A 23,268-nucleotide genomic window follows, 5' to 3' on the forward strand; every position below is an offset into this window, starting at 1 on the left:
ATTTCAAGTTTAATGAGAAAATGATTAGACCTACCCTGTACCTATATCTAACCCATTGGAAATCTGTGAAGTTATTGGATTCAAACAAACCCATTCGCTCCTCCTCAGCTCCACAGTGAGTGAGACCGGGAAAAGCAGAAAAGCAGCAATATTCCGCCCCACACTCTCCAATCGCCCACTGCCAGCAGAAAGCGGCGACTGCAGCTTCAATCAGTGGGTTAGTGCCAATCCCTGGGACGCAAGATACTCCAACCCAGGTCAAACCTCCCAATACACCCAGCACCAGCTCAGGGAAATGCAGGTAGATTATATCCCGGTCACTGAACCTCCAAGCAGCATTTACAGAATACCCGAGTGAGTGTGTCACAAATAAAAACAACTTTCTAAATATTTTCACTGCAAAATTCCTTCCTTTTATTTAAAAGTTGACTGTTGTGAATCTGAAAATGAGCACCATGGGATTTGTGTTACCGACTGACTTGTTTTCCATTGTTTGTCCGACAGGTTTGCAATTCAACTTGTGTTCGAGATTGAAGAGAATCTGATCTCAAAATGAGGTCACAAAGCAGGTAAATATTAAATCCAGGAACAAATCCTGAGGAAAATGGATCAGTGTTTGGAAGGAGGTGCAACTAAGAAAGGGAATCTGTGAATGATTGAATGGAAAGCATCAGTCCCTTGAGCTTCTGGCTAGCACAGTCAGTAGTGCATGAGGCCTGTAACCTCAGGTTTGTGGGTTCAAGCCCCACTTTGGGTGCCGTTGCTTTTTTTTAAAACTTTGCTGCTTTCATGGGTGAACCTCAGCTCTCCACTGTGTCACTGTGCTGCAACTGAGTCTTTCTCCATCCTGCTTTGTCTTTATCACAGTTGCTGGTTTATGAAAGCAAACTTCCTCCACTTCACTGGAAATGTGAGAGACCAGTTTGTTGGTGCGGCCTAATGTACAATGAATGATGACACTTTAAAAGTGGCAAGTTTCACTCAAGCCCCTGGACCAACAAAACTGCTCAGCGTCACCGAATTAGAATGGTCACTCCCTGGGTGCCCAATAGCAGCGGACCCATGTCAAGAATGATCTGATTCATAAGATTAAGGGAGAGAAATTAGTGAACTCCCACTCAACCTTATTCACATCAAAAACAGTTGGGAAGAGGAAGCATTTCATAGGCTGGGTTTTATTTTCTTTGGAAAGCTGCTGGAACGGTTTGGCTGAGGATGTCACTAGTTCTGGGACACAAGTCTTCAGAGCTTTGATCTGATACGTTGGTTGTGAGATCGCTTAGCTCTGGCAATCATAGGCTGCTTCCACTGTTTGGCAAGCAGTCCTGTGTTGTAGGTTCACCAGGTTGACATTCCAATATGGCTTGTGCTGCTCCTGACCTGCTGTCCTGCACTCTTCATTGAACTAGGCTTGATCGCCTGGTTTGATGTAATTGTGGAGTGAGGGATATGCTGGGCCATGAGTTTACAGACTGTGGTTGAATACAATTCTGCTGCTGCTGATGGCTCCCACTGCCTCATGGGTTCCCAGTCTTGAGTTGCTAGATCTCTTCTGAATCTATCCCATTTAGCACAGTGGCAGTGCCACACAACACGATGGAGGGAATCGTCAGTGTGAAGGTGGGACTCTGACTCCACAAGGGCCATGTGGGGTCACTCCTATCAGTACTATCATGGACAGATGCATCTGTGACAGGTAGAACGGTGAGAATAAGTTCAAGGATTTTCGCTCTTGTTGGTTCCCTCACCAGTTGCCACAGCCCCAGTCTGACAGAGCTGGAGGCAGCAGGTTATTAAACCCTGGAGGAACTGCCAGACCCAGGTATAAATTGGTGTTCTTCCACTGCATGGCGCGTTGCTGTTTCGAAACACCTTCAAATCACAGTTGTATTCTGAGGACGAGGAAAGGCTATGATAGAGGAATCCACACACTGACATTCCTCTTTCCCCCCCCTCCAATTTCACACTGACACATCTTACTCCTCCTTCCCTCTAACTTCATGCTATCACTTTCCTGCTCTCACCGCGGTTCCAGCTTCTGCCATTTCAGTGCCTCCACCATTACTTATTGTCTTGTTGATGTGTTTGAAGTGACTGAGTGCTTTTGCACATTATGGGAAGGAATTCCTGGACACAGTGCGGAGCTGTGTTTAATCACCTGATACAACAACAGGATGCAGATGTGAGGAGCTTCAAATGGCAGGGAGAGGCCAGGAGCTGTGCTGAGGGGTCTGGGGGATGATGGGGAGTGGGAGTTCTTGTTGCTGGTGAGGACCAACTGGCAATTGTGCTTCATCTGTGTGGACTCGACACCCATGCTCATGGCCATGAACTTTGGGATAATTTTTGCGCTTCCTTGGTCTCGATAAAAAAACATTTTCCCATTTAAACCTCATGTGATGGTTAATGTTTCAGATGGGACTCCCTAAGAAGGAATACATCTTGCATGAATTGTACTCAATAATCAATCCCCACCACCCAAAATAGTGTTAAATATCAGGCTGCATGACACATTTCACATCGTTACCAGCTTTTGTAACAAAATCTGAATAGTTGGGTGGACATAGATGGGAAGTGGATTATGAAAAAGGATATTGAAGACAACAGTGATTGAAAACTGAAGTGAGAAAAAACAATGGGGTCAGATGAATGCTGGAGCTGTAGAAAAAAAAATGGGAAACAAGAAACACTGGTTATTAAGGCTTTTGAATAAATTAGCCTGGGAGACCATCAGCTTCAAGACATTTGATTAAAGTAAATGTATGTGATAGAACAAATTTGAAATGCGTAGCTATTCCCTATGTGTTATATTCACAGCAGATCTACCAAAGCACAGATCATACTGAGCCAGATAATCTGCTGTTTTACAACCATAGGAATGTTATACAATGTGATGAACCATTTAACAGAGCCACAGATTTATGTTGCTAAAATTGTATTGAAATTGTGTTTTTGTCTTTAATTTGGTCCCAAAAACACTGCTACAATTTCACCCATGCTAAGCATCTTGGGATGTTTTATTAAAGTAAAGGTGTAAAATAAATGCAGATTTTTGTTGTTGTTGACTGTGAGGAGTGATTCCGTTGCCATTTAAGATGGAAACTCTTGTGTAGTTGCACCGGGGGGAGGATTTTCAGAGCTGACAGGACACGGCAGCATAGCCACATCATGACAGACCATTCAGATAATTTACACGTGTGAAAACATTGACTGAATTTTCCCACCTGGTAGAAAAAGGCTTTTTAAACGTTGTCTTTGTGGACAGCGATTCAGTTGTTCTTCCCGCCTGCTGGGGCACCAGTAAGTTCATATGTGACTGTAGGGGTTGGATTTTGCTGTTATTGCTGCTCTTTGGAGATTCTCTATTTTCCACTAAATCACATTCTCCTTCTTTCTGCTGGATAATGGAGGATCCGCGCAGTTGGGTTTCAGAATCTCACAGTGCAGAAGAGGCCCTTCGGCCCATCGAGTCTGCACCGACACGTGAGAAACACCTGACCTACCTACCTAATCCCATTTACCAGCTCTTGGCCCATAGCCTTGAATGTTATGATGTGCCAAGTGCTCATCCAGGTACTTTTTAAAGGATGAGAGGCAACCTCCACCACCCTCCTAGGCAGCGCATTCCAGCGTCACCACTCTCTGGGTAAAAAAGTTTTTCCTCACATCCCCCCTAAACCTCCTGCCCCTCACCTTAAACTTATGCCCCCTTGTGATTGACCCTTCAACTAAGGGGAACAGCTGCTCCCTATCCACCCTGTCCATGTCCCTCATAATCTTGTACACCTTGATCAGGTCACCCCTCAGTCTTCTCTGCTCCAACAAAAACAACCCAAGTCTATCCAACCTCTCTTCATAACTTAAATGTTTCATCCCAGGGCAATATCCTGGTGAATCTCCTCTGCACCCCCTCCTGTGCAATCACATCCTGCCTATAATGTGGCGACTAAAACTGCACAGAGTACTCCAGCTGTGGCCTCACCAAGGTTCTCTACAACTCCAACATGATCTCCCTACTTTTGTAACCTATGCCTCGATTGATAAAGGCAAGTGTCCCAAATGCCTTTTTCACCACCCCACTAACATGCTCCTTCGCCTTCAGAGATCTATGGACACACACACCAAGGTCCCTTTGTTCTTCAGAACTTCCAATGTCATGCTGTTCATTGAATACTTCCTTGTCAGATCACTCCTTCCAAAGTGTATCACCTCACACTTTTCAGGGTTAAATTCCATCTGCCACTTATCTGCCCATTTGACTATCCCGTCTATTTCTTCCTGTAGCCCAAGACACTCAACCTCACTGTTAACCACCCAGCCAATCTTTGTGTCATCCGCAAACTTACTAATCCTACCCCCTACATAGTCATCTATGTCGTTTATATAAATGATGAATAATAGGGGACCAAGCACAGATCCCTGTGGTACGCCACTGGATACTGGCTTCCAGTCACTAAAGCATCCTTCTGTCATCACCCTCTGCCTCCTACAAGCCAAAACCTTGTCAAAGGCTTTGCTGAAATCCATATAAACTACATCAACTGCACTACCCTGATCTGCACACCTGGTCACCTCTTCAAAAAATTCAATCAAATTTGTTAGGTATGACCTCCCTCTGACAAACCTATGCTGACTATCCCTGATCAAACCTTGCCTCTCCAAGTGGCGAAAGATTCTCTCCTTCAGAGTTTTCTCCAATAGTTTCAATATAATATAACGATTTAATTTGTTTCCTAAGTTTATTATTTGATCCTCCGGCCCCAGTCTCCGTACCACGCCAGGAAAACAAATCGCGATACAATAATTTGTACTTTCAATGGCGACGCCTTCACCCATCATCCCCCGCGGTGGGCAATATCCCCTATCCACATCACCGGACAGCAGTACGCAGGCGCAGTGGGGAAAACTTTGGAGCATGCGCATAGCGAGAAATGGCGATGGAGAGACGATTATTTGTAGGATCCGGATCGGTAAGGGGAAAAGTAGGGGGACAGAGGAATCGATGGATCCGGTGGGTAGGCCGAAAGGGTTCGTAAACATGTTGCGTAATCTGCAAAACCCCGAAAAAGACCTTAGCGTTCCCACTTTTGCACGGAGCCAGGACGGCAGTTTTGTTCCGATTCCAGCCCCGAGGTAACGGTCGCCATCTTTATTGTGGGCGGGCCGCATGCGCGGCCGCCATCTTTATTGTGGGCATTTTTTGAAAGGTTCCCAATGACAGACTGAGGACAATTGTCCATCAAGCTGCTTCACACTTTGAGTTACAATGTGTAATTGATGAGGCAAGTCAACGATATATGTCCAAGGCAGTGACAATAATTATGCTTTTAGCATAATAAAATTTTCCAAGGCATTTCACATAAATATTACAAAGTAACGTTTGACACTGAGCCACATGAGCCATATTAGGGCAGGTGACCAAAAGCTTTGTCAAAGAGGTAGGTTTTAAGGAGTATTTTAAAGAAGAAGAGTGAGGCGTAAAGCTGTGGCCTAGGTAACTGAAGGAACAGTCACTGATGGTGGAGCGATTAAAATCGGGAATGCTCAAGTGGCTGGAATTAGATCAGTGTAGAGATCCTGGCGAGGGCTGTGGCTGGAGGAGAATACAGAGATCGGGATCCTCACAACCATGGAGGAAAATATGAGAATTTTAAAGTTTTGGTGCTTTTAAAATGAGAGCCTTTGTAGGTCAGTGAGCACAGGGGTGATGTATGAACAAGACTGAATGTGAGTAAGCACACGGATAGCAGAGTTTTGGATGACCTCAAGATTCTGGGGGTGGAAGGACGGAGTTGAATGTTGGAGGCCAGTTGGGTATGCATTAGGATAATTTAGACTACAGGTAACACATGAATGGATGACGCTTTCAACAGCAGATAAACTGAGACTAGGGTGGAGTCGGGTGATGTTACTGAGGCAGAAAGAGGCGGCCTTGGTGTTGTTGCGGATATGTGGCTGTAAGCTCATCTCGCGATTGTGAACAGTGTGATTCAGCCTCAGGCAGTTGCGAAGGAGAGGGAGAGAGTCAGTGGTTAGGGAGTGGAATTTGTAGTAGACACTGAAGGCAATGATGTGAGCGTTGGTGGCTCAGCCAGCATTTATTGCCTATCCCTAATTGCCCTTGAGAAGGTGGTGGTGAGCTGCCTTCTTGAACCACTGCAGTCCGTGTGGTGTAGAAACACCCACAGTGCTGTTAGGAAGGGAGTTCCAGGATTTTGACCCAGCGGCAGGAATATTTAAGTGGAGGAGATTTCTGCTCATCCAGTGCTGGATGTCAGACAAATCTGCACAGTGTGTGACTCGGGTTTTTTAAAATTCATTTATGGAAGTTACAGGCTGGGCCAGCATTTATTGCCCATCCCTAATTGCCCTTGAGAAAGTGGGAGTGAGCCATCTCCTTGAACTGCTGCAGTCCATGGAGGGAAGCTTGGAGGTGATGGTGTTCACATACACCTGCTCCCCTCATCCTTTTAGTTAGTGGAGGTTGAGGATTTGGGAGATTCTGTCAAAGTTCTAGTCGAGCTGTAGATATATAAAATCCCTCTCTTTCACTCTCTGCCTCCCCTTTGTCTCGGTGGCAGGTTTCCTTCCCTGAAGGACATTAGTGAACCAGTTGGGTTGTTATGACAATCCAGCAGTTTTCATGGTCACTTTTGCTAGTGTCAGCTCCACAAATTACCAGATTCATTTATCTCAATTTCACAACTTGCCTTTGTGTTTTTGTGGGTTCTCTCTCACTCTCTTTTTTTTCTGTTTTAAATCAACTTCACAGAGTATTGAAGGGGAAGGATTTGCAGTTGGGAAACTCAAAGCAAATATCACATCAGGATCTGATGGAGTCGCTCAATTTATCGTAACCTGAATGTCATCAGATTTTGAACATGGAAGGAAAAAGCACCGTTTACAGTGGGGAGAAACAGTGGAAATGTGGGGAATGTGAGGAGAGGTTCAGTTACCTGTCTGAGCTGGAAGCTCATCGACGCATTCACACTTGGGAGAGGCCGTTCACCTGCTCCGAATTTTGAAAGGGATTCACTCGGCTATCCAACCTGCTGACACACCAGCGGGTTTGCACTGGGAGAGACCTTTCAAATGTTCAGACTGTGGGAAATACTACAGAAGTTCTGGGGACCTGATGTACCATCAATTTGTTCAAACTGTTGAGAGACCATTCAGGTGCTCTCATTGTGGGACTGGGTTCAGGGGATCGTTTCAACTCATTGTACACCAGCGAATTCAGTGGTGAGAGACCGTTCACCTGCTATGTGTGTGGGAGAGGATTCACTCAATTGTCTCATGTGCTGAGACATGAGAGAGTTCATACTGGGGAGAGACCTTTTAAATGTCCAGACTGTGAGAAGTGCTATAAAAGCTCTGGGGAACTGATGTCCCATCAACATGTTCACACTGATGAGAGACCATTCAGGTGCTCTCACTGCGGGACCGGGTTCATTTAGTCGTCTGAACTAACCGCACACCAGCGAATTCACACTGGTGAGAGGCCGTTCAGGTGCTCCTACTGTGGGACTGGATTGAAGCACTCATCTCAACTCACTTTATCTACCTCATGTAAACCTGCCATAAACTTGTACCTCTCTATAAATCTCCCCTCAATCTCGTTTGCTCCAAGTAGAACAACCCCAGTTTCTCCAACCTAACCTTGCAACTAAAATTCCTCATCCCTGGAACCATCCTAGTAAACCTCCTCTGCACCCTCTCAAGGACCCTCACATCCTTCATAATGTGTGGTGACCACTGGTTTGCACAGACCCAGATGTTCTGTGTTCGTGTCTGTGATGTCATCACACACCGACAATTGCTCAGTGACATCACCTCCGCTCCCTGGGTATTTCCTCAACTGGGAGATTTTTCTCCGACTCCAGTGCTTCTGATATTTTTACACCTGTAGGCTCCAGCAGGAGATTTTAAAATTGAAAACCGAAATTGTTTCACTTGTCGGCTTAGTTAACCATTCATCTAGAATTTAGAGCTTTTAGTGCTATGCTGTGTTGTCTGTAAGGGGTTCCATGGCTCTTGGACTGGTGGATCTAATCCATGTCCTTCCACTGCCCTGTTTCACCTCTGCCCTCCCTGATCACCTCTTTGCTGTTATCTAATTTCCTCTGTCTCTGAGTGTGTTTGAGCTGTGTTTAGTATTTTACTGTTACTTCAGCAACCATGTCTGAATGAGGTTTCCACCATTGTTCATCCCTCGACCTTGTGCTGCCGACTTCCCAGTTTTATCTTCCTGCAGCGTCTTACAGTCAGGAATTGTTTTTCCGGTGCGATTGTACATTTCTCTCATGTTTCAGAACTTATATTAACCATCAAATTCTGCATCATTGTAATTCCATGTAATTTATTTTGCACAACCTGAAATGTTAACCTTGTTTCTCTCTTCATACATTCCAGCTGATATTACCAATCCCCAGTTACCTGTGGAGATGATGATGTTTGACCTTCTTGAATCGCTGCAGTCTGTGTGGTGAAGGTGCTCCCACAATGCTCTTAGGTAAGGAGTTACAGGTTATTCACCAGTGATGATGAAGGAATGGTGATATATGTCCAAGTCAATGACAAAAGTGTGATATAAATACAAATTAATGTAATAAAATATTCCAAGACATTTCACAGAAATGTTACACAGCAAAATTTGACACTGAGCCTCATGAGCAGACATGAGTTCAGGTGACCAAACGTTTGGTCAGAGGTAGGTTTTGAGGAGCACCTTAAAGGAGGAAACTGAGATAGGGAGACGAAGAGGTTTAAGGAGGAATTTAAAACCCTTGTGGTCTTGGCAACTGAAAGAGCACCCCCAGTGGTGGGGTGATTATTATCTGGAATATTAAAGAGGCCGATGGTAGATGAACAAATGTTTCAGGGGGTTCTGTGGGTGAAGGAGATTACAGAGATAGGGATGATCGCAGCCAGGGAGGAAATCCATTGAGTGGAGGGTTGTGTGGGTATTATGACACATCCAATGGTAAATGCTGAGTTGTTCAAATCCCGGAAGGAAACTTGAAACAACTGTCATAACCCATTTTTGCAATTTGTATGTTTTGAGATGCAGGCTTTGAATTCAGTAGTAATAAGACCACTGAGTCTCGGGTTTTTTTTATAAAACTAAATTAGACATTTATTAATACAAGAAAGATTTTAAGCACATACATATGTCTACAAAATTACTGCTATAAAAACTACAAAAATCTCCTAATTAACCTGACTCTCAGTTACACTCCAGTTAAGGCAACAGTAAAACACAGATTTAAACAGACCTTTAAACAGGCTTTTGATAAGGTCCCGCATCGGAGACAGATAACGAAGAGCCCATGGAATCCAAGGCAATTTGGCAAATTGGATCCAGAATTGGCTGAGTGGCAGGAAGCAGAGGGTGATGGTCGTTTTTGTGACTGGATGCCTTTGTCCAGTGGGATTCCACAGGGATTGGTGTTGGATCCCTTGCTGTTTGTGGCATATATAAACGATTTAGACTTGAATGTAGAAGGGTTGATCAGTAAATTCGTAGTTGACATGAAAATTGGTGGGGTGGTAAATAGTGAGGATTACAGGAGGATATAGACGGGCTGGTCAGATCGGCTGATCAGTGGCAAATGGAATTTAATCCGGATAACTGTGAGGTGATGCACTTGGGCAGGAGAAACAAGGCATGGGAATACACAATGAATGACAGGACCCCGGGAAGTACCGAGGATCAGAGGCACCTTGGTGTGCATGTCCACCAATCGCTTAAGGTATCAGGACGGGTAGATAAGGTGGTTATAAAGGCATCTGGGATACTTGCCTTTATTAGCCGAGGCATAGAATATAAGAGCAGGGAGGTTAGGCTGGAACTGTATAAAACTCTGCTTAGGCCACAGCTAGAGTATTGCGTGTAGTTCTGGAATCCGCATTGTAGGAAGGATGTGATTGCACTAGAGAGAGAGAGCAGAGGAGATTTACCAGAATGTTGCCTGAGCTGAGAGTTTTAGTTATGAGGAGAGATTGGATAGACTGGGGTTATTTTCCCTGGAGTAGAGGAGATTGAGGGGGGGCATGATTCAGGTGTATAAAATTATGAGGGGCATAGATAGGGTAGACAGGAAGGAACTTTTCCCCTTGGTGGAGGGATCAATAACCAGGGGGCATAGATTTAAGGTAAGGGGCAGGAGGTTTATACGGGATGTGAGGAAGAATTTTTTTCACCCAGAGGGTGGTGGAATCTGGAGCTCACTGCCTGAAAGGGTGGTAGAGGCAGAAACCCTCATAACATTTAAGAAGTATTTGGATGTGCACTTGTGATGCCATGGCATACAAGGCTATGGGCCTAGGGCTGGAAAATGGGATTAAGGACTCCATCCCATTCTCTCAGTTCCTTCGCCTCCGTCGCATCTGTTCTGATGATGCTACTTTCAAAAACAGTTCCTCTGACATGTCCTCCTTCTTCCTTAACCGAGGTTTTCCACCCACGGTAGTTGACAGGGCCCTCAACCGTGTCCGGCCCATTTCCCGCGCATCTGCCCTCACGCCTTCTCCTCCCTCCCAGAAACATGATGGGGTCCCCCTTGTCCTCACTTATCACCCCACCAGCCTCCGCATTCAAAGGATCATCTTCCGCCATTTCTGCCAACTCCAGCATGATGCCACCACCAAACACATCTTCCCTTCACCCCCCCGGGCGGCATTCTGTAGGGATCATTCCCTTCGTGACACCCTGGTCCACTCCTCCATCACCCCCTACTCTTCAACCCCCTCAGACGGCACCTCCCCATGCAAATGCAGAAGATGCAACACCTGCCCCTTCACTTCCTCTCTCCTCACCGTCCAAGGGCCCAAACACTCCTTTCAAGTGAAGCAGCAGTTCACTTGCATGTCCCTCAACTTAGTCTACTGCATTCGTTGCTCCCAATGCGGTTTCCTCTACATTGGAGAGAACAAACGCAGACTGGGTGACCGCTTTGCAGAACACCTTCGGTCTGTCCGCAAGCATGACCCAGACCTCCCTGTCGCTTGCCATTTCAATACTCCACCCTGCTCTCTTGCCCACAAGTCTGTCCTTGGCTTGCTGCATTGTTCCAGTGAAGCTCAATGCAAACTCGAGGAACAGCACCTCATCTTCCGACTGGGCACTTTACAGCCTTCCGGACTGAATATTGAGTTCAACAGTTTTAGATCTTGAACTCTCTCCTCCATCCCCACCCACTTCCCATTTCTTCCCCCTCCTTTTTGTTTTTTTCCTATAATTTAAAAAGATTTTTTCTTTTCCCACGAATTTCCATTATTTTTAAATGTATTTCCACCATTGTTTATTTCTACCTTTTAGTATTCCCCCACCCCCACTAGAGCTATCTGTACCTTATCTGTCTTGTCTTCTACTCTTAATTAGCACATTCTTTTAGATAATATCACCACCTTCAACACCTCTTTGTTCTTTTGTCTGTGACAGCTTTTGGTTATCTCCACCTATCACTAGCTGCTTGTCCCAACAAAACCACCCCCCTTAAACCAGCTTATATTTCACCCCTTTCCTAATTTTACTTAGTTCTGTTGAAGGGTCATGAGGACTCGAAACGTCAACTGTACTCTTCTCCGCCTATGCTGCCAGACCTGCTGAGTTTTTCTAGGTATTTCTGTTTCTGTTTTTATTTTTGTTTTAGAATAATTAGGTACTTGTTTGACTGGCGCAGATTCAATGAGCCGAAGGGCCTTTTTCTGTGCTGTAGACCTCTATGACTCTATGACCCCTGGCAAAGCACTCCCTGGAAAGTCACATTCAATATGAGTTTCTTTCAGCACTGGGTCCTTGCAGACAGGCTTAGAGGCTGGAGGCTTTAGATCTTAGAATCCCTCCTCCTTTTACCAACAGCCTTCTCTTCCTTTATATATATTTTCCTCTTTGAATGCAAATTTGCATTGTCACTCGGTTTTTTTTAACTTTAAACCTACTAACAATAAAATCCTTTCATAATACTCACTTTACTAGTAAGCTTTGAAAAAAATAAAGACATTGTTTCTGAGCTTCACCTGGTTAGGTGTAATATTTCACCTCTTTTGAAAGGTCTACTTAAAAACGCAAATTGGCCCCTTTACATCTCACCTTCTATGTTTATCTAATTACCATTTCAAACCAACTTATCTTCTATACATCAAAGCCTCTAGACCAGCTGGCTTTAATCCAATTAAGACACACACACTTAGACACAGACACCACTAAACTCTATTTTTAAATAATTTCCAATAACATTATAGGCATTATTATACCATCTTGACAGCGGGTGGAGTTGACTACAGAGATAAGGATGATCACAGCCAGGGAGGAAAACAAGGATGAGAATTTTTAAATTTTGCTGCTTCTTAACCGGGAACCTTTGAAGATCAATGAGCAAAGGGGTGAACGGTGAACAAGACTTGATGCGAGTAAACACACGAGCAGCAGAGTTTTGGATAACCTCAAGATTACAGGGAGGCTGAATGTGGGAGGCCAGCAGGGAGTGTGTTAGGATTGTTATGTCTAGAGGGAACAAAGGAATGGATGACGGTTTCAGCAGAGGATGAGCTGAGATGAGGGTGGAGTTGGACGATGTTACTGAGGTGGAAATTGGCGGTCTTGGTGATGATGTGGATGTGCTTGGAATCTCGTCTTTGGGTGAAATATTTTTCCATGGTTGTGAACAGCCTGGTTCAGCCTCAGGCAGTTTCCAGGGAGAGGGATGGAGCCGGTGGCTGGGAATGGAGTTTGTAGTGGGGACTGAAGAAAACGGCTTCAGTCTTCCCAATATTTAAATGGAGAAAATTTCAGCTCATCCAGCACTGGATGTCGTACAAGTCAGGACGGTATGTGACTTGGAGGGGAACTTGGAGGTGATGGTTTTCACATACACCAGCTACCCTGGTCCTTCTCGGTGGTGGAGGTTGAGGGTTTTGGACATTCCCACACAGTTCTGGTCAAGCTGTATATGTATATAAAATCTCTCTCCTTTACCCCCTGTTTTCTTTCTTTATTTCTCTCTCGCTCTCTTTTCATTCAGTTCTATTTCCCAACCTGCCTTTGTGTTTTTGTGGGTTCCCTCTCACTCCCTTTTTCTGTTTTAAATCAGTTTCACAGGATATTAGAAGGGGAGGATTTGCAGTCAGAAAACAGCATCTGAAGGAGTCGCCCAATACATTGTAACCTGAACAGCATAGCATTTTGAACATGGATGGAAAAAGCACTGTTCAAATTGGAGAGAAACCGTGGAAATGTGGGGACTGTGAGGAGAGATTCAGTTACCCATGTCAGCTGGAAACTCATCGACGCACTCACACTGGGGAAAGACCGTTCACCTGCTCCGTGTATGGGAAGGGATTCTCTCAATCATCCCAGCTGATTACACACCAGCGAGTTCACACTGGGGAGAAACCATTCACCTGCTCCGAGTGTGGGAATGGATTCACTCAGTTATCCAACCTGCTGAGGCATCAGCGAGTTCACACTGGGGAGAGACCTTTTAAATGCCCAGATTGTGGGAAATGCTATAAAAGTTCATGGGAACTAATGCTCCATCAACGTGTTCACACTGACGAGAGACCATTTAGGTGCTCTCACTGTGGGACTGGGTTCAAGCGACCATCTCACCTCATTGTACACCAGCGAATTCACACTGGCGAGAAACCGTTCACCTGCTACATGTGTGGGAAGGGATTTACTTGTTCAGCCAGCCTGCTGAGACACCAGCAAGTTCACACGGGAGAGAGACCTTTCACCTGCTACACGTGTGGGAAGGGATTCACACAGTTATCCCATGTGCTGACACACCAGTGAGTTCTCACGGGAGAGAGACCTTTCACCTGCTACATGTGTGGGAAGGGATTCACTCAGTTATCCCATGTGCTGACACACCAGCGAGTTCACACTGGGGAGAGACCTTTTAAATGCCCAGACTGTGGGAAGTGCTATAAAAGTTCTGGGGAACTGATGGCTCATCATCATGTTCATACTGATGAGAGACCTTTTAAATGCCCAGACTGAGGGAAGTGCTTTAAATGTTCCAGGGACCTGATGTCCCATCAACGTGTTCACACAGACGAGAGACTGTTCAGGTGTCCTCACCGCAGGACTGGGTTCAAGCGATCATCTCAACTCAATGTGCACCAGCGAGTTCACACTGAGAGAGGCATTCACCTGCTACTTGTGTAGGAAGGGATTCGCTCAGTTATCCCACGTGCTGAGATACAAGAGAGCTCACACTGGGAGAGGCCATTCACCTGCTCCGAGTCTAAGAAGACATTCACTCGGTCATGGACACTGCTGAGTCACCATCAAGTTTACAAGTGACGACAGTAATTGGATTTTTCTGGTACTCGCATCCAGGACTGAACCATGTTCATTGGGGTCTGTTTCTACTGATGTTAATAAACTCCAGGCCAGTTAGAGGTGTTAACGTTCTGGATATAATAAAAATAAATCAGCTTTGTGTTAAACACACAGTGTGCCAAGTCTTCTTAATATCTATAACACAAGTTAAGTGCATCCCTCTCCCGTCTCCTCTGTACTCACCTCCAACCCACCAAGGCTCCTTAGACAGCATCTTCCAAACCCACGACCACTACCACCTAGAAGGACAAGGGCAACAGACACCAATGACCACTCCATCCTCCTTCAATGCCTTTTCACTGGTGTCCAGCTGGGTGGGACTGCATGGTCCTGATTCCTTCCTTATTGACTTGTAGCCAGAGAATCTCCTGCAGTAGCTGTAATTATTTGAGTTACACTGTTACAAACGCACTCACTCGATAGGTGATCAGGTATCACTGCCCTTTGATATACAAATGTTCCATTATCACGCTCACAGTGACTGTATTTTACAGACAGTGACTGTATTTTACAGACAAGTCCTTCTTACCACACCAGCCCTCCTGGATAGATCAACAGAGAAATGCGAAGACATTATAGTCCACCAGCCAAGATCATAGTGGTAAAAACATTTGATAATTCCCATTAAAATACAAAGCACAGCAGAACAACTGTGCATTGGCCTGTTACAAACTTATTGAAACAGATTCATTGCCACCTCCTCCCTTTCCACGTTCCAGGTCCCCAAACACACTTTCCCGGTGACACACTAATTTACTTGTACTATTTACAATTTAGTATTCTGTATTCACTGCTCACGTTGTGGTCTCCGATACACTGTGAAGACTAAATCCAGATTGGGTGACTGCTTCATGTAAAATCACCATTCACTTTGCAAGTGTGATCCTGAGCTGCTTCTCATCTACTGTTTTAATTCTCAGCCTCACTTCAAGTCTGACCTCTTAGCCCTCGGCCTCCTGTACTGCCGCATGAAGCCCAACAGAAGCTCGAGGAACAGCAGCTCGTCTTTGATTAGTCATTTTACAACCTTTCAGACTCAACGTTAATTTTAATAATTTCATATCATAAACATCACTCCCATTTTTAGGGCAGTAGATGCTGGTAATGGCTCTGCTGTTACCATTTATCCCTCCTCTGAACCTGTCTTATTTGTTTACTTGTCCCATTAGTTTCTTTAATTGTCTGGTCACCCAATGTTGCCTTGCACCATTGTCCCCTTTATCATTTACTCTCTCCAGCCTTCCATCCTGTCACAAGACCGTTTGTTGTTTCCTTCTGTCTGTCCATGTTTTCTCTGACTCTGGACTTGTTTATAAACTGTTAAATCTGGGAAATTTTCCAGTTTGGATAAAAGTTCAGCGACGTGAAACATTCACTGAGAATGATGCTGTTTGACCTGCTGAGTGTTTCCAACATTTTCTGTTTTGAGATCGGATTTGCAGCATCTGCGGTATCTTGTTTTTGGGGTCACTGTGGATCAGTTTTCCCTCACTTATCGTTACCTGTTTAAAGGTGAAGATGGAGCTTTTAAAGAATGAGACAACAGGAACTGTCACCCTGTTGAACATGAAACTAAACTCACTGTTAATTCCTCATCAGTAACAATGTTAAACACAAAGTTTCCAGCCAGGATTGAACCGGGGACTTTTTCATATAAAGTAAACGTGATAATCACTGCACTGGGGAAATGAGCGTGAATCCCCCCCGGACAGAGGGGAACTGACCATCCATCTCTAGCTCTAATTCCCAAACAGAAAATGCTGCCAAGAATCAGCAAGTCAGGCTGAGTCTGTGGCCGCTCTCAGCGTTTGAAACCGTCACAATGCCCGGGTGATTGACGGCAGCTCCGGACCAATAGGAAGAGGGGGCGGGACTGGAGGACCAAGCGTCGGGGCTGGTCCTCCAACCAATCGGAGTGAATGCGGGGGCGGGACCGGACTGTGACTGAAGCATGCGCAGTGCGGGTAATGGCGATGGGAAGACGGGTCCACAATGGGTAAAGGGGGGGATGGCGGGGCGGAGGGAGCGATGGATCCGGCGGGTGGACGGAGAGGCTCCGGAAACATGTTGTGTAAACCGCAAACCCCGGAAATAAACTGACCGGTCCCCCTCCCCCGTTTGCACCGAGCGGGGCCGCAGCTCCCAGATCAAGGAAGAGCCGGTTTGTATCAGGCTGGACATTGGTTCCAGAGGCTGGTCCCTGGTCTCCAGAGTCGTTTCTTTATCATTGAATCATTGAATGGTTACAATACAGACAGAGGTCATTCGGCCCGTCCTGCCTGTGCTGGCTCTCTGCAAGAGCAAATCAGCTGGTCCCACTCCCCTGCCCAGGACCACAAGACCAGCAGCAGATATTACCCATCCCCAGTTACCTGTGGAGAAGATGATGTTTGACCTTCTTGAACCGCTGCAGTCCGTGTGGTGAAGGTGCTCCCACAATGCTGTTAGATAAAGAGTTACAGTGATGTTGAAGGAACAGCGATATATGTCCAAATCAACAACAACAATGTGTGTTTATATAGCACATTTCATGTAATAGACGTTCCCAGGTTTAACAGATGTGCTAAAAAGCAACATTTGACACAGAATCATGTAAAGAGGTAAGAGGGCAGATGGCCAAAAGTTTGGTCAAAGATGTAGGTTTAAAGGAGAATCTTGAACGAGGAAAGAAAGAAAGAGAGCGGAGAGGTTTATGGAGGAAATTCCAGTGCTTATGGCCTTTGAGTTTAGATGTGGATACTAAGGATGAAGCGGTTAAAATCGGGAATGCTCAGGAAGCCGGAATGAGCAGACTGCAGAGACCTGGGTGGGATGTGAGGCTGGAGAAGATTACAGAGATAGGGAGGAGTGAGACCATGGAGGGACTTGAAAACAAGGATGAGAAATTTAAAATGTTGGTGCTTCTTAAACAGGAACTTTCATAGGTCAGTGAGCACAGGGGTGATGGGTGAATAAGACTGGGTGCGAGTAAATATACGGGCAGCAGAGTTTTGGATGAACTAAAGATTATGGGGAGGTTGAATGTGGGAGACCGGCTGGAAGTGCTTTAGGAAGGAACATAAGAAATACGAGCAGCAATAGGCCATTCAGCCCTTTGAGCCCTTCTGCCATTCAATGAGATCACGGTTGATCTTCTACTTCAACACCATTTTCTGGCACTATCCCCTTATCCCCAATGTTTTTTATATGTAGAAATCTATTGATCTCAGTATTGAACATTCTCAACGACTGAGCCTCCACAGCCCTATGGGGCAGAGAATTCCAAACACTCACCATCCTCTGAGTGAAGAAATTCCTCCTCACCTCAGTTCCAAATAGCCTGCCCCTTATTTTGAGACTGTGTCCCCTGAATCTAGAACCTCCAGCCAGAGTTAAGCCTAGAAATAACAAAGGAATGGATGACAGTTTCAGACGAGCTGAGTCTAGAGTGGAGTCGGGTGATGGAAATTGGCGGTCTTGGTGATGATGTGGATGTGCTTGGAAGCTCATCTTGGGGTGAAATATTTCACCACGGCTTCGAACAGTCTGTTTCATCCTCACAGAGTTGTCAGGGAGAAGGATGGAGCCGTTGGCTAGGGAGCGGAGTTTGTATTGGGGAATGAAGACAATGACTTTCATCTTCCCAATATTTGAATGAAGGAACTTTCTGCTCATCCAGTCCTGGATATCAGACAAGTCAGAACAGTGTGTGAGTTGGAGGTGATGGTGTTCACATACACCTGCTACGCTGGTCCTTCTAGATGGTGGAGGTTCAGGGTTTGGGAGATTCTATCAAATTGTGGTTCAGTTGTCAGTCTCTAAAATGCCTTTCCATTGCCCCTGTCTCTCCAACCCTCTTCTGTCTCTCTTGTGCCCTTCTATTTCTCTTTCTTTCTCTATCCCATTTCTCTCATTTTTTCTCTCTGTGTCTCTCCCACTTCTCTCTCTCTTTTTCTCTTGTCACATAGAATTCTCCATCCCGGAAGGCTCTGGATGCTCCATCTTTAAATATATTTAAGGCTGAGATGGAGAGATTTTTGGTCTCTCAGGCATTCGAGGGAAATGGAGAGCGTGCGGGAAAGTGGTGTTAAAGACCAAGATGAACTAATATTGTTTCAGGCACACTATCTAGACCTTTATTTCTCCAACATAAGAGAAGATTAATTGATGTCCAGTTGCTAACTGCTCCATTTTTGGAGTCTTTTCTCCTTTCTAACTCTAGATTATTTCAGTTCTCGTGCCTTCAATTACTCTCACAGACAAGTCCCAGCTCCCTATACCTTCCAGGTTGTCTCTCCTAGACTCGGGATCCAGGGAAGTCTCCCAGGATCACTAAACACATAACCCAGTCCCAGGATCACTAAACACATAACCCAGTCTTTTGTACTGATATGCTGGGATCATTGAGAATGGTGATGTTTGTGGAGCCTACTCTTCCTGTTAGTTGTTTAATTATCCATACCTTTCCTGACTGGATGTGGCAGGACTGCAGAGCTTTGATCTGATCCATTGTTTTTGGGATTGCTTCACCCTGTCTCAAGCATGCTGCTTCCACTGTTTAGAATGCATGTAGTCTCATGGTATAGGGTCACCAGATTGGAATCTCAGTTTTAGGAATGCCTGGTGCTGCTTCTGACATGTTCTCCTGCAGTTCGTGTTGAACCAGGGTTGGTCACTTGGCTTGATGGTAATGGTAGAGTAAAGGATATGTGGGCCATGTGGTTACAGATTGTGGCTGAATACAATTCTGCTGCTGCTGATGATCCACAGCACCTCATGGATGCCCATTTATATCTAGATCCATCCTGAATCTATTTCATTTAGCATAGTGATAGTGCCTCACAACATGTTGGACGGTATCCTCAGTGTGAAGACGGGACTTTGTCTCATAAGATCACAAGAATTAGGAGCAGGAGTAGGTCTTTTGGCCCCTTGAGCCTGTTCCACCATTAATAAGATCATGGCTGATCTCATTGTGGCATCAACTGCACTTTCCAGTCTGCCCTCCCCATCCCGTCGATTAACTCTTGATTGCCGGGATGAAGAACTGTAGCTACGAGGGTAGATTGGAGAGGTTGGGTCTGTTTTCCTGGGAGAAAAGAAGGCTGAGAGGAAACTAAATAGAGGTATTCAAGATTCTGAGGGGTATGGACAGAATAAATAATGAGAAACTGTTGCCACACTCATGAGTGCATCAAGAGCTAGAGGGCACACATTCAAAATAATGGGCAAAAGGAGTAAAAGTGATGTGAGGAATTTTGTTTTTTACCCAGAGGATGGTTGGAGGCAGGTTCGATCGAGGTATTCAAAAGGGAATTGGATTGCTACTTGAAGAGAGAGAATGTGTGAGGTTACGGCATAAGGCAGGGTAGTGGGATGAGGTAGAATGCTCTTTCAGCACGTCAGTGCAGACTCGATGGGCCAAATGGCCTCCTTCTGTACTGTAAAGATTCTGTGATCAACCACAATCATGTTGAATGGCGGAGCAGGCTCATTGGGGCTTATGGTCTACTCCTGCTCCTATTTCTTTTTCTTTATTCATTGGATGTGGGTGTCATTGGCTAGCCCAGCATTTATTGCCCATCCCTTATTCAGAGGGCATTTAGGAGTCAACCGCATTGTGAACGTGGAGTCACATGTAGGCCAGACCAGGCAAGGACAGCAGATTTCCTTCCCTAAAGGGCATTAGTGAACCAGATGGGTTTTGACAACAAACAACAATGGTTTCATGGTCATTATTAGACTTTTAATTCCAGATTTTTATTGAATTCAAATTTCACCATCTGCTGTGGTAGCATTCAAACCCGGGACCCCAGAGCATTACCCTGGATCGCTGGATTACCAGTCCAGTGACAAAACCACTATGCCACCGCCTTCCCCTAGTGTTCTCATAGAGGCCAGAGTCTTGTGTAGCCCAGACTGGAGGCAGGTTCCCTTCCCTGAAGGACATTAATGAACCAGTTGGGTTTTTACAAAAAATCCGACAGCTTTCATGGTAATTTTTTCCTAGTTCTGGCCCCAAAAATTACCAGAATCATTAAGTTCAATTTCACAACCTGCCTTTGTGTTTCTGTGGGTTCTCTCTCACTCCCTTTTTTTCTGTTTTAAATCAATTTCACAGGATATTAGAAGGGGAGAATTTTTCAGTCAGGAAACTCAAACCAAACATCACATCAGAATCTGAGAGAGTCGCCCAATTTGTTGTAACCAGAATATCATCGGATTTTGAACATGGAAGGAATAAGTACCGTTCACAGTGGAGACAAACTGTGGAAATGTGGAGACTGTGAGGAGGGATTCAGATTTCCATCTGACCTGGAAACTCATCGACGCAGTCACACTGGAGAGAGGCCATTCACCTGCTCCGTATGTGGGAAGGGATTCACTCAGTCATCCAGTCTGCTGAGACACCAGCGAGTTCACAGAGGTGAGAGACCATTCACCTGCTCTGACTGTGGGAAGGGATTCGCTCAGTCATCCAACCTGTTGAGACACCAGCGAGTTCACACTGGGGAGAGACCATTTACTTGCTCCAAGTGTGGGAAAGGATTCGCTCGGTCATCTGACTTGCTGACACACCAGCGAGTTCACACTGACGAGAGACCTTTTAAATGTTCAGACTGTGGGAAGTGCTTTAAAAGTTCCCGGGACCTGATGCTCCATCAACGTGTTCACACGGACGAGAGACCATTCAGGTGCTTGCACTGTGGGTCTGGGTTCAGACAGTCATCTCAACTCACTGAACACCAGCGAGTTCACACAGGCGAGAGGCCATTCACCTGCTCTGACTGTGGGAAGGGATTCGCTCAGTCATCCAACCTGCTGACACACCAGCGAGTTCACACTGGAGAGAGACCTTTCACCTGTTCTGACTGTGGAAAGGGATTCACTCAGTTATCCACCCTGCTGAATCACCAGAGTGTTCACACTGATAAGAGACCTTTTAAATGCCCAGACTGCGGAAAGTGCTATAAAAAGTCCAGGGAGCTGATGTCCCATCAACGTGTTCACACTGATAAGAGACCTTTTAAATGCCTGGACTGCGGAAACTGTTTTAAGAGTTCTGGGGAACTGATGCGCCATCAACGTATTCACACTGACGAGAGACCATTCAGGTGCTCTCAGTGTGGGACTGGGTTCAAGACATCATCTGATCTCACTGTACACCAGCGAGTTCACACCGGGGAGAGGCCGTTCACCTGTCCCAACTGTGGGAAGGGATTCACTCAGTCATCCACCCTACTGACGCATCAGCGAGTTCACACTGGGGAGAGACCGTTCATCTGCCCCAAGTGTGGAAAGAGATTCACACAATCATCCAACCTAATGAGACACCGGCGAATTCATAAGTAACTAGAGTGATTGGGTTTTGCTGGAAATCACAGAGGACTGAACCGTGTTCATTGGGTCTGTTTCTACTGATGTTAATAATTTCCAACACAGTTACATGGGCTAATATTTTAGATAAAAGTCAAATAAATCAGCTTTGTGTTGAATACATTGTGTTGAATCTTTCTAATATTTCTAACACAAGTTAGTTACTTTCGAAGGTTTCTCTCACTCCCCGTCTCCTCCATCCTCACCTTCCAACAAGTATGAGGAGATCATGGAATTTCCTTGTCACTAAGATTGAAACAATCCAATCAGCTGCCTCTGCTGCTTCCCTCCCTTATACTAGTGCACCGGGCCAAACTGTCTCCAAAGTTCCTCCTTACCTGAGCCCTGAACTCACATCTTTCTCCAGTTTCTCTCCCTTCTCCCATCATGCCCTGCAGTCTATTCTAGGGCTTCTCGGCACGACCACCAATGGTGCAGTGATTGAAATGGGGGATGCACAGGGGGCCAGAATTAGAGGAGGGGGTTGTGGAGATGGAGGGTCTGTCTGTGAGTTAAGACATAGGGTGACAGAATTTTGGATGACCCAAGGTTAAAGGGGGCAGAATGTGGGAGACCAGCCAGAGGGTGTCGGAATAGTCGAGTTTGGAGGTGATAAAGGCGTGGATGAGATATTCGGCAGCAGATGAGCTGAGACGGGGGAGGAGACGAGTGATGTTACGGAGGTATAAATGAAGGGTTAAGCTTGATGGAAGTTGGATATGTAATAGCAGGAGATTGTTTAAGTGGAGGATAAAGGTCGATAACTCCCCAGAACAGGTAAAGCACCGGTTAGATACAGAAAAGCCTTCTCCAGTGTTGGGAATTTTTCTATGTTCTTTATCACCATCTCATTTTGCCTTGCACCATCATCCCTTTCGCTGAATAATCTCTCCTGCCTTCCACAGACCTGCCCTCTTTTGTTTTTTACCCCACCTCTCTAACTTCTGGAGCTGAAAGGTTGACCTTGTTTCTCTCCCTGCAGAAGCTGCCAGACCTGCTGAGCATTTCTAGCACTCGCGATTTTTATTTCAGCTTTTGCAGCATCTGCAGGATTTTGCTTCCGGACTGAGACCGCGTCCTGTGCTGACGTCACAATGAGTACTCAGCGGAGGACCTGCCGCCCACTCGGTCCTTCAGCCTTTGCCCGCGCTCTCGCTATTGGTCGGGATGCACGTCAGTCACCAGCCCAGGCCCCGGCCCCACAGAGATAAAACAAAAAACTACTGCGGATGCTGGAAATCCAAAACAAAAACAGAATTACCTGGAAAAACTCAGCAGGTCTGGCAGCATCGGTGGAGAAGAAAAGAGTCGACGTTTCGAGTCCACATGACCCTTCAACAGAACTGAAGTATAGTTAGGAGAGGGGTGAAATATAAGCTGGTTTAAGGTGGGGGGGGCGGGGGGAGAGAAGTTGAGGGTGGGGTGGTTGTAGGAACAAGCAAGCAGTGATAGGAGCAGATAATCAAAAGATGTCACAGACAAAAGGATCAAAGAGGTGTTGAAGGTGGTGATATTATTTGAGAAAAGTGCTAATTAAGAATGGAAGACAGGACACTCAAAGT

At 45.6% G+C, this 23,268-nt stretch overlaps 4 protein-coding genes across 6 annotated transcripts in view; 3 read left to right on the forward strand and 1 right to left on the reverse strand.

Moving 5' to 3' along the window:
• Positions 1 to 14,455, forward strand: part of LOC144698215 (uncharacterized) — a 186,576-nt gene extending 172,121 nt beyond the window's left edge. Inside the window, exons 1-4 of one of the 2 annotated variants that reach the window (XM_078570189.1) lie at positions 332 to 626; positions 700 to 728; positions 8,413 to 8,512; positions 13,095 to 14,455. In XM_078570189.1, coding sequence (XP_078426315.1) covers positions 13,193 to 13,798 — 606 coding nt within the window. In that variant the 5' untranslated portion in view covers positions 332 to 626; positions 700 to 728; positions 8,413 to 8,512; positions 13,095 to 13,192 and the 3' untranslated portion in view covers positions 13,799 to 14,455. Of the gene's footprint in view, positions 1 to 331; positions 627 to 699; positions 729 to 8,412; positions 8,513 to 13,094 lie in introns of those variants that run through there. The other variant, XM_078570190.1, reaches the window with a different exon arrangement.
• Positions 1 to 23,268, forward strand: part of LOC144698197 (uncharacterized) — a 510,286-nt gene that overhangs the window by 176,888 nt on the left and 310,130 nt on the right. The window lies entirely within an intron of this gene.
• Positions 1 to 23,268, reverse strand: part of LOC144698216 (uncharacterized) — a 500,519-nt gene that overhangs the window by 138,151 nt on the left and 339,100 nt on the right. The gene's annotated exons all lie outside the window — the stretch shown is intronic.
• The window catches only part of LOC144696878 (uncharacterized), a 32,999-nt gene continuing 30,198 nt past the window's right edge, over positions 20,468 to 23,268 (forward strand). Inside the window, exon 1 of the mRNA XM_078568589.1 lies at positions 20,468 to 21,621. Coding sequence (XP_078424715.1) covers positions 20,561 to 21,621 — 1,061 coding nt within the window. The 5' untranslated portion in view covers positions 20,468 to 20,560. The remainder of the gene's footprint in view (positions 21,622 to 23,268) is intronic.

This window comes from Cetorhinus maximus, chromosome 23 (assembly GCF_964194155.1).
Source record: "Cetorhinus maximus chromosome 23, sCetMax3.hap1.1, whole genome shotgun sequence".
NCBI classification, from domain to species: domain Eukaryota; kingdom Metazoa; phylum Chordata; class Chondrichthyes; order Lamniformes; family Cetorhinidae; genus Cetorhinus; species Cetorhinus maximus.